Consider the following 16,498-nt stretch of genomic DNA (forward strand, 5'->3'; position numbering starts at 1 on the left):
TATATTAACAAAAGTTATTATTAATCTCAAACTGCACAGGTAGTACAGTTTCCTGGTACATGTAAATCAGTTTGGTTCCACTGAAGCTAATGGAGTTATGCTGATTTCAGAACAGATGAACTGCTCTAAGAACAGAAGCAAAAAAGCACTCCTCAGTTTTTGCTGGAAACAGCTCTTTTCTGATTCTCCCCACCATTAGTTCAGCTACTGAGGTTCAGACCAAGCTTCCTATAAACATGGTGCCTGAATCAAGCATTGTTAGATCAACCTTTAGAAATCTACTTCCCTACCTTGTAGTTATATAAGGAAAGTTAGCAAGAAAAAAAGGTAGAGACTTCATTATTGCTTCAGACTTTCTCTTCTCCAAATTAAGCCCTTTCAGCGCAGGCTGAAGATGACATGGCAGCTGCAGAGCATGTTGAATTGATTTTGCTAGGTATGTGCCTGCATGGTGTTGCCTTTTAATTTAGTAACTGGAGGGTTAATTAGTTCTTGGAGTGTAGCAGGTTGGTTAAGCCGGAATCTAGAGGAGATGCCACGTTCCAGCTGGCTAAGACTTCTTAGGAACAGACTAAACATGTATCTAGAATAACCATCATGCTTCCCTGAACAACCATTTGCTAAATTAACATGAAGCCAGAGCTGTGCAGAAGCTGGAGATCCGGTAGCAATAAACTAGTTGGGTATTCCTCAGATCTGCTGTTTCTGAAATAGTTTTCTATATGAAAGATTAAATTACACTGTTAGTAAGAGAAATCTCAGATAAGTCAAAATATTTCATAACTTAAACATTTTATTTAAGAAGAAGAGAACAGCTTTTTCCTAGAACATGTTTGTAGAAAGCTGTTTCTCTACATGACAGTCTGCAGAATGGACATTTCATGATTTTAACATGAATTTTAACAAAATGAATTTAGATGAGCAAGAAGAAAATGACAAGCTGTAGATGCTTCAGATGGGTTCTCATTCTTCCAGAAAATTTAGTGAAATAACAAAAACATTTCAGTTGAAATTTTTTCCTTCCCCCAATGCCTGTATTTTGCCAAATAAAAAAATCAGATGAAAGACTTTAATTTGGTAACTAAAACTGGAGCTTTACAGTGAGGGCAGACCAGGTGCTCCATGCTGACATTTCCAGGTCACACTGCTTTTTCATAATGAGTCATGGTCACTGGTGTACATTCTGGAAAGTCTTTGGACAGTCCAAATAAGACATTCAATTCAAAACAGAAAAAGGGAAAAATAAACAATCTTCCATGGGCACCAAGACAAAGCATCTGATTGGAAATATTAAACATTTTGTGGCAAAATACATTTGTTCAGAGTTTCCAGGTGTTTCAGCTTTTAGGAAAAAATTAAAATGTGCACAGAAAGCAAACACTGAAAAACTTCACTGAATGTTTTTTTCTTCGAAAAGTTTTTGGTCTCTGTATTCAAAAGCTTTCCTTTGCTTTGAATGTAAACAGAAAAGAGTCAAGATTCTTATGAAGGACTCATCTCCTGTTGAATTTGTATCCAACCAGCTCATCCCAGACAGATGGTTTCCAAGTCCACCATCACCTGCAACTTGTGGGTCTTAAGACCTACCCCATTCTCAGAAGCACAGTTAGAAATGATCTAGAAGTGATAAAGATCATGTCTACAGATCTGTTGGATTTTATCAGACACTGCTTTTCATTAGTAACATACTTAGGAAATACTGTCACTCCTTTGATTATTAGCCTTTTTAGTTCTAATGTAGTGTACATACTGTGCTTGCGTAAAGTATCTCATTTGTATACATCAGGCTATCCATATTTTACCACATGGAGGTATCACATTATTAATAGCTGTTTCCCTTTAATAGACTGCAATTTGCTTTAATCTTCCTTTTTGTGCATGATCTTGCAAGAGAAAAAAGGCTTTCATACGAAGGTTCTGGTTTTATATACAAATATACCATTTGATTATATACTTTTTTGTCCCTACATTATTATGAATATTTCTGATGAATGTTTTATGGGTTAGACTTAGGATTTGTGAGCTATTTCAAATTTTATCTGTTTGCCATATCATCTGCAAATACTGCATCTTTGTTGATGTTGATTGGTCTCATTTACATATTTATCACACTTTTATTTTCAAAGATATTTTGCTATAAACGATCTGTTCCCATTTCTCCTCCATGTACTAATAGTACATAGATGTATTTTCAAATTGAGCTCATTTCCATATATAATTTTTTTTGTTAACAATAAATCACCACTTAGTCAGAGACATCCTATTCAATGTAATCGTTACCCTTCATACATAACTGACATATGGTTTCTGAGTAATTAAAGATAACGTGAACAGTTTACAATGCACTTTGTTACTCACTTCACAGTCCAGAGAGCTTAATGATTTTCTGTAAGAACTAGGCTAAAAGCAATCCAGCAGATTTGGGGAGAAACAAGTGCCAAAAAACCAGCGACACCGAGCCGATTTTATTCCTAACTGTTAACTCCCAGCCACAAAAAATAAGATCTGCTCTCTTTTTTTCCTCAAGAAAATGACTGTTTACTGTGATGGAGCACTAAGAACAACTAACTCTTTTAAATATACAGTGGGTGAACTAGTCAATGTGAATGGCATCCAGTCTGCCTAACTCAGGCAGGCAACTTGGGGCTTTTTTTTGACTCTCATGAAGTAGCCCTCTTCAGCAAGAGCCTAAATATAGTACATCTTAATGGAGGGATGGTGATGTTTTAGAAAGCTTCCAGAGACAGATTCTCTTCTTCTAACTTAGACCAAGTGCTTTTGTAACTACAGTCCTGAACCAGGAACAGAAGCACTGATGAGTTCCATTTCCGGAAGGCCCCTGAAGAGCTACATGCACCATTACAAGTCAAGAGTCAGTCTGAGGAAACTGAAAGATCTGTTCCATCTGCCCTCCAGCGCTTGACGGGGTTATGAGAGTCTGCATCCACGAGTGGGCTGCAGCAACAGAAGGCTTTCTAGCATATACCAGCATGCCCGTGCCAATAAAAGACTTGAAACTTCCATAACGCCCTGAAACGGATCTCATGCTATGTAAAACGCCAGATGCCACGTTGGCTTTACTACTTGCTACTGACCAGCAGCTCTTGAATCCTTCGTGCATATTCACTGCTTGTTCCTCATCCACCCATACTTCCTTAGGTTCAAAATCCTTTCCTTTCATTTGCCCTGCCTTCTGCTGCCTCCCCCCCCAACCCCCTCCCTTTTGCTAACTCCCCTACTTCCGCAAGGGTATGAGGGGAAGGAGAAGACGACAAAGGGAAATGTTGGGCATCAATTCCTTTTTAGTTTTGTCATTACACATACATCACTGAAAAAGACACTCACATTAAAGCGTATTCCCTGCTCCCACTCAGACCACTCTTGGACAAACAGCATATCGGTGGCCCTCATCAGTGAGGGTGCAAGACTGGGTGTATTCTAAACACAGTGTAATTTGCTCATATAGGAAATAATTCAGAAAAGTCACACACGCCACAGAACAGCTCAGATTTGACAATGACAGTAATCTTTGCTCGTGCTAACATGAGTTAACCCATAGATTTTCTGTAGCTAGAGAATACTAGGAAATATATAATAGTATTCAGCACTTTTACTCCCAGGGTGGAGGGCTGCAGTACATCCAAACAGTATACTAATGGGTATGTGATACGTCAGTTCATCAAAGGTGATCATAATTTTTTCTCCAGACTTATCACTAAAATTCATGGAAATTAGATGCTTTTACTTATGTGCCAAGATTTTCATAACAAGCAGCTGTAAGAAACTTATCACACACATCCTCCCAGAGGACTCTAAAAATGCACAAAATTATCCTATTTATTCAGTAGTCAAAAGAGAATTGACTGACCTGTTACGAATAGTAGCATTTTCCTCTCTAATCTTCCACTGATTTATTATAATCTAATTCAAAGTCCTCAAATTAATCAGTTTCCCATGGACTTCTGCTATGGCATTTTATTTATTAATTACAATGACACTCCATGCTGAACTAACCCTTTGACCAAGAACTGCTTTCTTGCTGATATAAAAATGTATTTGTGACAACAATGTCTTGGAACGTAGTTTTAAAAAATGTTTCTTTTTTTTTTTAAACAGAAAGATGAAACTAGATGAAGCTCAGTTAGGGACTTGCTTACAGACTGAAGCAGTAAAAGGAGCTACAGCCAGAAACTATTCTTTAAATTAAAATGGTTGTTTCCCAGTAAATATTGACACAATACATACATTTTCTCTAGGTCACCAAGTCCTGCGAAAGCTCCTTTTGGAATGACTCTCATCTTGGTAAGGACAAATCTCCTGAAAACAGAGAAAATGTGCTGATTATTCACTATTCGCAACACAGAGCTGCATGGTGGCCCTGTGAGAACAGGCAAGGCCGTTATCATAGATACAAGGATAGTCTCCACCATGAAGGATTCATATTCTAAATACAGCTATAATGTTCAAAGGCTTTGTAGGACTCCAACTGTCTGCCCCAGAGCAAAATCACAGCATATTGTTGGGCTACCTCTGGAAGTACTCAGGAGAAAAAGCATCAGTCATTGAGTCTCAATTTCCCTTTTTGCTTTAGTAAGAAGCAAACACCTAGCCACCACAGCTTTGCTGTGCATTGCGAGGGGACGGTGCCTTTTTTTTAATCTCTTCCTCTCTTTTAGTGTGTGGATGCTCAAACCCTGGGGAGCCTGACTGGGATGAGGTGCTTACACAAGGTTGTAGGTGGTACATACATGCTCATGCAGAATAAGCCTTAACCTGCTGCACGGATAACTTAAAGAGTCATCTGGTATCTCCTGTCAGTGTAACTTCAAATTCCTGTACTGCTTTTCACAGTCTCTCTTCAAATTAATTCATAACATACCACAAAATTGGGGTATTGGAATATACAACTCTACCACACATGGATCAAGACAACGTTTTAATACATTTTTTAAAGGACACATGATATGCTTTATAAAGAATAAACATTTAAATATCATGTAAACCTTCCTGTTAACCAGGTCTTATCTTCTTTTACTACAGTAGATAAAGAGGAGTACAGTTGATAGCATCCAACAAATGAAAGGTAGGTTATCTACTACTTTTCAGAGAAATCAGTTGTTATCCTAGGTAATTGTTTTCTGTTACACATTTAATCATTCAAAGATACTGAACATAAACAATTGCATATATTAACATAACCTGTTTATCAAGATACATGACTAGAAGCCAAGTTGAGAAACCATGGCTGAGGCATGAAAAATCCCACAGAGAGTTGGTATGTGGAAATACCGTATTTTTATATTTGCTGCTGGGAACAAAAGTGATACTCAAACTCTCAAGTGTTAAACACCAAGCAGATGCAATAAATGAGACATTAGACAACATTAGTTTTATTGAACAATGTCTGTTAAAAAATGGTATTTTCTTCTTAAAAAAGATCACCTGTGTGACATACATGAATATCATGATTCTGTGATTCAATTTCTTAGCCTATTTTCCCATAGAAATGAAAAAGAATTATTTTTTGAATTACTTCAGAAGTCCTCTTTCAGTGAGCATGCCTGTTAGATGATTCCTCATTTTGATCATCTCACAGAAGAAGTGTTTTTGAATGGATGCTTGAAATCTCTTTTCATTTCCATCTGTGTTGCCTTATTTTAATATCTGCAGAAGGATAGAAATGGGAACTCAGCCTGGTATCACCTACTGTGTAGTCTTGTAAATTTTAACAGTTTACACTTCAGAACTAGAGACTTTCTTTCTTCTGTTCACATATTCACAGAAAACACTTGTCTTTTTTTACTTCATCTGATTAATTTAGAATTTTCACGAGAGAGTATCATGTTTTAATTAAAATCTCAGGAAAAAAAAGTATTAGTTTGATGGAATACCACTGTGATAGATTTTTATTTTCTAATTGCAAATCAGGATCTACTTCCTCGTTTAGATTTTTAAATTTAAGTTGCTAATATTTATTCAAGCACAACAAAGTCAATGCATATCTCATTTAACTCTAAGGATGTCACTGGGATTACACCAGGAGTGAATTTGGCCCCACACATTTTAAACATTGAAATTTATGGTAGTCTTAATCTTGAAAGATGATAAAGTCAATTTTTTATTTCATTATTCTTGTAATATTTTAAGTCAGAAATAGCTTCTATATGCTGTCACACAAGAATGACACTACTGAGATCATTATGCAAATGTTAGAGGATTAAAGAGCTTCCGGAAAAGGCCTAACCTGGATTAGGCAATTGTAATTCCTTCCTAAAAACATGGCAGAGTAATGCATGCAAAGCTACGTCTGTACTTTCAGAGTTCAGACCTGCACAATGGAACCTTGCAGAACACCCCGTAGATTTAGCGTTGCAAAGCTGAGCCATTAGGAAACTGTTTAAATCTGATCTACTTTGAAGCCTTTTCTAAATTCTTCTTTGTAGAAACACATGCTTAATTTTGGAGGCCTAGGAAGTGGGCTCAGTCTGAAAAGCAACCTATAATTTTGAATGGCAATATTCTAAAACTAATCCTCTCGCTGTAGGTATGGATCATCAGGAGGGAGGCATTCCTTTAATTAAGCACTGGCCTCTGCCATGCTTTACCACAACAAGAATTTACAGCTTGATCCTGAAACTAATAAAAAGACGGGAACATCATTCATATATGAGGCTACCTATACGAGTAAAGTTCATCAAATGCATAGAGGTAGAAATCAAATGTTGAGTTTCTTTGTTGAATACTCTGCTATCCTGTGCTAATAAGGTCCCAGAATTCAGCACCTACCTTTCTAATGTCCTTAATAAGCTGTTAAAGTAGAATTGAAGTTTAATAGCTGAAGTCTCAAATTACACTTCAAAAAATTAAGGTTAGGTGTTTTTGAACATCCCTGAGTAGGCTAATAAAGTTAATCATACTGTTATAACTAACACTCAAAATTAGAATCTGCTACTTGTTGAATTATCAACTGTATAATGAACAGGAGTCTATTACAACTAGTAAAGTGCTGTATTGTCAATAAATCTCACCAATTAGGCTCCAAGAATCAATCAGTACTTAACTTGAAATACTGGCTACTCAGCAGCAATTCTTTGAGGAACATGTAGAAAATAACTGAAAAGTACTGCCTTGGTTTTGTTTCTGGAATTCTTTTAAGGTTAAAGAAATGAATATTGCCCACCTTTGTCCAAGCATGCTTTATGCAAGACAAACAAGACATCAAAGTGACCTTTGAAAAATGTGTACTTAATGGAGAGATGCATTATTTGTTCCTAACAAGGGACTTGGGCATCTGCAAGGAAAGCACTGAAAAGCCTAAATGTTTAGCACTTGGTACAGAATTCAAAAAACATTTATGTGCCCAAAAGAAGGCATGAGAAAGGCTAAACCCCTCAGAGGGGTGATCCAAAAATCTGTATGTACCCAGTGCATGGAGCTGTGCAGCGCTAGCCCCTAGGGGTATGTGTATGTGTGTATCTATATATATTGATATATATCTATCTCAACTCCTCTGAGCTCCCAGCTCCGAGTCAGAACTGTAAGTATAGCACAACCCTCAAAGTATGCAAAAAAAGCCTAGAAGCCCCTGCTAGCAGCAGTCTTTGCAAGAATCAAGGAAGGCTTCACTCCTCCTAAACACAGCCTCAGCAGTGGAAGCGCAGTAACAAGCAATGGAGCTCCCAGCTTCAATTCTCTCCTCATCCAGAGCAGTTCAAACTCCCATATTTCATGTCCCAGGAGGACGCACTACCCAGTGGATAGGGCTTCTCGCTGCGCCCTGCTGCAGCTCAAAAATCACGCAGCCCTGACTACAAGATTTGTTGTGTTTGTCTGTCTGGAACAGCTCAGTGATGCTAATGTTACCGTTATTTGCATTACCATAGGTCCTAGAAGTTCTAGCAGACGCCCCAGTGTTTCAGCCACCAAAACCTCACAAATAACAAGATGCAGAAACAATGGACAGGAAAGCAAACGAGCACCAACCCCTGAAATGATTTGCCCTGTGTCCTGAGAAGGCCATCTAGGTGGCTGGATATAGAACAACAGTATAATAACTACTGCTATTCTGGAAGTAGAAAAGTAAAAGCTAGATTGAAATCTGGCCCATTGCTCCTATACAACTCCATATCCAGGAGAGGTTTCTAAATCCTGATTTAAATACACCTATTGTGGCTAATTCTTTGAGATTTTACTATTAGAAACCAAAGCTACCCCGCTGCAGTTGTACAACAAAACATATGCTTTATATATTTATATTATAATTTATAGTATACATATATACTTGAATATATAATGTTGTTTAATATCTAACAGATTTTCCCCTACTGCAGTTCCTATTGCTGCTTCTTCTGTTCTTATGACTACTGAGAGTGATTGTTTTCTGTTGGGTTGTATTATCCTTTTACATCTGGAAGGACAACTTAGCTTACAATCAGACTATATTTTCTGGAATGAACATGCACAACTCCCACAGTTTTTTTTTCCATTTTTGATTTGTAAATGTTATGTAATTTATTTGCCTTTTTATCATTTTAGTTTGCCTCATGAATGGTTGTGAGTAAATTTTGCTATTACAAACCTATCAAAAATCTGTTGCTAATTAAGGCTTGACGAGTCAGGACTAAAGTAGAACTATCTCCCACAGATTTATTTATATACAGAGAGACCTAAACCTAGTTATTTAGAACGATGACGTCCTAGTTAATAGGAAACCACTGACACAGATAATTTACACAACTTTGTATCACAGTGAAAACAAACAACGCAGATATATCTTGTTTCTGCATAGCTATATCTAGTAGAAGAGAAATATCTTAGTGTCAGGTTAATCACAAGGCCTATAGAGAACATGTGATGCAAAGAACAGAATTTAGCAAGTACTGGTAAAATGATCCTGAATAACCCTGTAACATTTTTCAACTATGAAGAGATTTATTGAACTTTTTTTCCTAAAATAGAGAGTTCCACAGCTGAACTCCTTCAGACAGCCAGAATGTAAGACTCAAGGGGAAAAAGAACGTCCAGAAAATATTATATTCTTCCACCCAGTCCCACATGAATCCCGTGATGGAAATCAGACCTACCATCATAAAGGGATGGAGGACTGGAAGTCATTATTCAGATGTCTAGTGCCTAAGGTATGGGTGATTTAAAAAAAAAAAAAAAACCTTGATAAATCACAAGACTAAAATTGGACCAATAGGGCCATTTCTGTTAAGCATCTCTAAAAAAAGTGCATACAAAACATGTAATATGTGCACATTAACTGTATCGATGTCTGGAAATACGCTGTATTTGTTAAGCTAACTGTTTGTATGTGAAACGATGTATTTTGCACGTTCACCAAATGACAAGTTCTCAGACCCTGGTCCAACAAGATTTTTCTTTAACAGGTATGGAGGAACTCCTTGGCGAAGGGCACCACCAGAATCCCCTCCTGCGGCGCAGTGCGCACACAGCCCTGGTGGCCCCCACCTCTTCCCAGCTCCCTTCCTTGGCAAACATCCCCCTTCCGCGGCTCCGACCTTGCACAACAAAGGACTTTGCTCATTATCAGCAACTAGACTAGCAAAAAAAAAAACAAAAACAAAAAAAACCAAAGAAAAGATTAATCTCTGCCTTATAAGCATGGCTGAATTTAGGTCTTGCAAAACTCTCTTTAAAACCCCTTTCTCTGATCTACTGAAGTCACACACAGTTAATCAGAAAGTGTGTGTATTGTAGAATTATCTTCCCTGCCTCATGTAAATTGCAAATGCATGGCATTAAAATGAACTATATCAAGCATATACTATAAACTTTATAACTTAAGGACCAAAATAAAATAAAATAAAAACCTAAAGAGATTCAGTGACCATAGTGCTAAATCGCTAAATTCAGTTCCAAAGAAATAAATGTGATAGGATTTTGAAGAACATTTTACTTTAATCTCTGAGGTAATAGACTGATGTTATCACCTTCTAATCCTCTGCAGCAATGTGTATTTTGTCAGACAAAGATTTACTGTGAAATTTAATTTCCCCTCTTTGTAATTTTTTTGGTTGTTTCTTTGTTTTTGTTTCTTGCTTTGGAGATGTGCTGGAGGTCCCAGCATAAGCAACAACTGAGTCTTTGATTTACATCAAGAGAAGACAAAATGATGCCATGACCTACTTTGTGTGCATAGTTTCTTGCTCTTGATAAAATGCAAAAATAAACAAAATCCTACCCTATGTTTTTTGTATTTTTGCTTGACTAGTCAATGCAACAGTGAAGGACTATTTTGCTTTTCATGCTGTAACAGAAGACAAACAGACATTGCAGACTGTGTCCCAGGTGGTGTAAATCAACGTAGCTACGTCAGTTTGGCCCTAAGCTTTAGTCCCTATTCTTATTGGAAAGAGGCGTGAGATTCCTTTGGGCTCAACTATGATTTGATTTAAATTTGTGAAGATCATTTGTAAGCCCCTGTCCTACAGGCTCATACTACTAGATGACTTCACTATGACTAGGATTTAGTTCTAGTAATCATCTCACTAGGAAGGGACATACGCAGAAATACATGAACATTCAAGTATTTTTCATACTATGATTCCTAACATGAATATATTTTTTCTAATATTTTAAAATACTTTAATGGATCACTAGGAGGAAAAAAAAATCTGCTAACAAATGTAATAGGGCAAACCCTACTTCGTTAGTAGTAAAGAATTAAAAGCTTTGATTTTGGATAGGAAATTCATATGCTCGGTTAAGAAATCCTAAGAGAAATCAGTGAGCTGCATCACTCCATCAGCTCTTAAATGAAACTGAACTTTCTCTCCTAGGCCTTGCATTTAACTTTTTGTTTTTCTTCCAGGGTTTATTTTATTGTAGCCGTTTCATGCCTCGTGGCCTGGTGGCTATATCACCCAACCGAAGGCAGGCATGTAGAAGCTTCTGATCGCAGGGGAACCAGTATTTTAGGCTGCACACAGCATAGCATACAGACTCTGGACCCAGCGGGTCACAAAGCACAAGTTATACTCTGATCACCTACAGACAAGTGCATGGTGGGCTAATGCTTTTTAACCTTCTAATTCTGGAAAGGCTCCACATTCGTCACAAGTCTTTCCATGCAAAATGATCAAAGTGGCTGCTCCAAAAACCCTGCCATTCTCACCAGAATTTGGCATCTCAAAAAAATCCTCAGGGCTCTGTAAATGGAGCTCAGGGGAGGAAAGGGCACTCAGCCCCTCATGGGAAGCAACTGCTGCACTTCCTAGAGTTGGGCCTTTCTTGAGTGACGATTTAAGCTGCGTGCTTATGACTTCTTTTAAGCAAATACAACTGGATTATTTATTGTAATGCTCAGAGCATGAAAATCAGCAGTCTAAGAGGAAGATCCCTGTGATCTACAAAAGTAGTTTGTGGTTGCTTTCTGTCATATTCCCCCTTCCTATCAGCAGGAGGAGAGGAGTCCAAAACTATTAAATTAGATCCTAAAACATCACAAGAAAAGCTTCAAAAAAAATCTTCAGGCTAAATGCAAAAAGGTTGGTTTTATTTGCTTTCTGGTTTTTACTTCTTCAGAGGGCATTCATATCATGTCATCAAGCTCTTTTCCAAAGTCATAAGGTTTCAATTAAAAAAAAAGAGATAGAGAGAATGATTTTTATTAGTTGCCTCAATTCCAGGAGGTGCTGAGGTTTGGACTTCATAAGGCAGGCAATATCATGAGCAATGGCACTGGTATGACAAAACACTGCTCACTCCATGATACTGGCTTGTCTTTTCAGAGAGCTACTTTATCATCTTAAAGGAAATCTAAAACCAAGCAGAATATTTTTTATTAATGACTATTCATGCAACTAATTTACAGATTCATTTCAAAAAGGGGACCCTGATGGCATGGGCACATTTGAATGAGGAAGAGCTTTGCAGAGAGTCTGAGAAGCCCTACTTTACACACATTTAAATTGACTTACAAAATATAGACCATAATCCTTTGGTAATATGCACAATCTGGCTGGAAGCATCTAATCACTACATTCACCTACTGTGCTCTGTCCACAGTTAAATCAGCTGCTCATCCACTTTAAATGCTTGTAAAAAGACAAGCTATTTAGTCTGTGCAGCTGGTTAATACATGTGGGGTAATAACAGGAGGTGAAGGTGAGTATCTCAAAGAAAAATTATGCAATATGCATTTTATGGAGAAGACAGAAAACAAACATCCCCTCAATGAAATTTCCTAATAGAATGACTGGACAAAATAAAAATCTAACTAATAATTTTTTTAAAAACAAGACATCAAGTCCTGAAAAAGAGCTAAGTCAATCAAAAGCAAAAAGAAAAACAAGTACAAGAAATTCTGACAAGTATCTGGCATCCTTTCCCCTTTATTTCTATGAAAAATAGCTCCATCTGCTTTTGCACACAAACACAAAGTTACTTCCCAAGTTCACAAAGGAAATTTGTCACAGAGCCCGGGCTTGAACCCAGAGTTTCAGTCCAGCATCATAATCACAAAGTCATCTTTCTTTTACATCATATAACTTTCAAAATGGGAGAAATGGAAGCAATCTGTTTACAGCTGGCAACCACAAACAGTAATAGACAAACTAATGAAACGTTAAACTTTAACAAGATTCTATCAGAGAGAAATTCATAAAGTGCAAGGCATTACAGCTGTGCTGTAAAGGACAGTAACACCACTCTTCTATTTGACTGAAAAATGTACTATAAATCTCAGAGAGCAAATGTCCTCCTTTCAGGTATGCTACACAGGAATCTCTTTGAGACCAGGAGTGATAAAAGTAGCCATCTCTGATAAAGAAGATGTTTTGGTTTGTGCATTATTAAACAAAGCAATGCACAGACAAAGTAAATATAACTTTATCATCCCAGTTCTAATTGTTAGTGATGCCTCTCTGCTTTGCAGATCTGAATGTAAAAAAGCAATATGTGCAGTAGTTCATGAAAAAAAAATCACTCCTTAATCTTTACTAGTGGCCTCCCTCAAAATCAATTTCCTTTTCTTTTTTGAATTAGAGTAAAAGCATAAGGAATAGTACTAACGGCATTCCTATTCTAAATTTAGTGAATACTTGCTTGGCATAATAATGCCACTTAGCAACAAAAAGCTGAACAGAAACATTTTAAGATCACATGGCTGATGTCACATTGGCATCTCACTTGGAGAAAGTCCCAATACTGTAAGACAGATAACAAAATGCATCTCTGCCTGCATTGCTTAGGTCTCATTTCCCCAGCAGAGCTGTGACGCTACTCATAGGCATATAGCAAGGCTGCTGCAGAATTTCTTTTTCTTCCAAAACCCTGCTTAAGTCAGCTAATAAGTTGCACACTGTGCCCCTTGCAGTTAACAGCTGAGAAGCAGAGATGAGGAAGGACAGAGAATTGCTGTGAAAAAAAATTGCATCAGTTAAAGTACAAGACTGCAAAAGAGGTCAAGCAACATGCTTGTAAGCTTATTCCATCCTCCACCCCCCCACACCTCCTTCTTAGTTTTCACAAAACATGGTATGTTTAGTCTCAGCACTGATATACTTCTCATTTCAGGACAAAGCATCCACTGTCCTTAGCAACACTGTTCATCCCCCACTGCACTGCAGATAGCTTCTTTCCGAGGTCACATGTGCAGGCAGTTAAAAATAAAGCTGCAAGATGCTTTTAAATACCTCTGCTTGAATAGGGCAAGATGAGTTTGGAGATCTGGGGTTAAAAAACAAGGATGGAGAAAAAGCAAGATTGCAAAATTCACAATCAGAGAAAGAAATGCAACAGAAGTACTTTCACTCAACCTGAGATGCTCAAAATAAATAGGATGGGACATATCCTCACTTAGTGCAAATTATGCAGTGTACTTAGACTGAGTTGCTTTACACTGAGATAAAGTTGGAAAGGAACTGACTCCGACAAAGTTTTGATAATTTAAACCAGTTGCCTGGGTATGTCAACTAATTCTGCAAAGAAAATGCCTGATGAAGAACTTTGTTGTAGATTTAGATGCAAGTGGCACAAGGCAGTGACACACACAACGAATGCAGCAAGGACACGCGCGCCCTGAGCAGGGTTACTGCAGAGAGACACCCCTGCAACAACCAGCACCTCACAAGACAGGGCTCTCTTCACCCAAGCACACTTGAGCAGTAGGGATCATGCTAATATCAATGTATAGTTACACACGGGCAATTTTGTTGCCGCTAAAACATCAGGCATTCCAGTATTCATATCCTCCAGATTTTGCTCTAGAAGTGTTTATAAAGAGGGTTTCTTTTAAGCTTGTTTGTCCTCATGTAGCTCACCTGAGTAGAGAGGCTTTGCTTAAGAGATCTGTAGCTATCAAAGCAGCAGAAACCGCCCGGGGTGATTGCAGATTAGTGCAGATTAGTAGCACAGGACGGTTCTTTCGAGCACCCTTTCATACAACAATGTTGGTCAGTTCAATGAATCCAGGTGGCTGGAAGTCAAATGCAAAAGCTTCCTATGCTTCCTGCACCACCGGGACAGATAAAACACACTGCAAAACACAGCCTGGGCTCTGGATTCCTCTCCAGCACAAATACAGAGAAAAGAGGTTTGTCACTGAACACAAATTGGAACAGAAAACAAGTCCTGTTTAGGCCTGTGAGCAGAACCACAGTGACCACATTCACATCCAGAAAGGGTTTAACTGCTAGGAGTGTGTTACCTCAAACAAACAAACAAAGCCACAGTAAGCTAACAGCACAGCTAAAATTCCTTCAATTAATGTCAAAGGCGTGCTGTGAAAAGTATTTTGTATAAGACAAATAACAGAAGTGACAGAAGTTATCCTGTCTTGGTTACAGAAAATCAGAAAATAGTGATCACTTTATTTTTATAAATAGCTATACTGTATTAATATCGATTATCCTGAAAAACACTACTTTTAAAAGAGCACATCCTCTTTTCTCATGGCTTGCTCACATGGACCTTGGAGAAACGTACAGCATGTGATAAATGTGCAACATCCTTAAAATCTGACCTTGATATCTACAGCCATCTTTATGGTGAAGAGGCATTAAAAATTCATTTACCCTGGGCAAACTTTCAGCATTGCACCTGTTTTTATTAATAGTCTCCTGACAAACAGAAGGAACATTATAGAACTCCTGCGTATTTTATTCTTCCACAAAGAGTGGAATGTCTAGAATCCAACCAATTCCCCCCCCCCCCCCCCCCAGTATTATTGTCTTCTTCAAAACTTTCCTCTCTTTTGATTCAGAACAAGAACAGTCATCCTGCTCACACACAGCTGGTCATTTCAACTCTTTTCCCATCCCAATAATGGGTCAAGAAAGATCTCACTCCTCAGCAGGCTGAGAACAGTGGTTTGTTCATCAGTTAAGGTCACACCAGAACGGTGAAAACACTCTTTGTGTGTAGTGTTTCTACCTCTAAGATGTCAGGACTTTCTATGTTGGTAGGCCTGCCACACATGATGCTATTTTTATTGACAGAGACAAACTGTCCAGGGACAAAATTCTGTACGTTCCGGGTTGCAGATTTCTTGCTGAAGGTAAAACTTCCTTTAAGGAGCAAGTTTTTCTGCAAAAGGTATTGCTGACACATCACTGTCTGACAAAACACCAAATAGTTTACCTCTTCCACTTCATTTTGTTTGACAAATTCCTTAAAGAGAGAGTTAGTTTACTTTTTAACTCCCTTCTTATCTATATTCTCATAGATTCTCTACCTATCTTGTTTAATTGGACACAACTGAAATATCATAAATTATTAATAAAATGAAAAGTGAGGAGACCCATTTTCATTTTAATTAGCACACACAGTCTAATAAGTAAGAGGGCTCCCACCGAATATTTGGGTTCATTTAGATATGTCCAGAGGCTTGTTTGAAGTTGTAATGAGATATCTGATACTCCCTGATGCCAGAACTTTCAGAAACCATACAAGGAATATTCAAAACACGCCTGGATGCAATCCTGTGCAATGTGCTCTAGGTGACCCTGCTTGAGCAGGGGGGTTGGACTAGATGATCTCCAGAGGTCCCTTCCAACCTCAGCAATTCTGTGATTCTGTGAATAGCACCTGGAGACTCTGATCATGCTCTATTATTTTTCTCTGGATCACAGCATGAGCTCTGTAAACGTAAGTATTCTCTCTGGTATCTAATATGCAACAGTTCTTCCAAAGAGCACCTCGAGTGCCAAACACAACTAACTCAACTGGCAGTCTTGAGATAACAGCATCTCCCAAAGAGGGGTCCCAAATGCCAACCACACATGTTCCACTATTCTGAGGTCACCAGCTAGACTTGTGTTGACACAGCTAATTTAGAAATATGTTTAGGCTCTGCCATATGCTCCTGCATCTCTCTCACTGTGATGAGTGGAACACTTCCTCCTTCTTACATATTAAAGTGCACATTTGAATTTTAAATACCTTGATTTTGAAATAACCAACACTGAGCGACTAAGTTGAAAAATTCAGGCCTTCCAGTACTGTAGAGCCACGAAAAGAAGCAAAACCTCTT

The 16,498-nt window shown here is 38.0% G+C and overlaps 1 protein-coding gene across 1 annotated transcript in view; it reads right to left on the bottom strand.

Annotated features, from left to right (window-relative positions):
• The window catches only part of FSHR (follicle stimulating hormone receptor), a 93,538-nt gene that overhangs the window by 53,167 nt on the left and 23,873 nt on the right, over nucleotides 1–16,498 (bottom strand). The window contains 1 exon segment of the mRNA XM_013949769.2: nucleotides 4,246–4,317. Coding sequence (XP_013805223.2) covers nucleotides 4,246–4,317 — 72 coding nt within the window.

The sequence above is a fragment of the Apteryx mantelli genome, chromosome 3, assembly GCF_036417845.1.
Source record: "Apteryx mantelli isolate bAptMan1 chromosome 3, bAptMan1.hap1, whole genome shotgun sequence".
Classification (NCBI taxonomy): Eukaryota; Metazoa; Chordata; class Aves; order Apterygiformes; family Apterygidae; genus Apteryx; species Apteryx mantelli.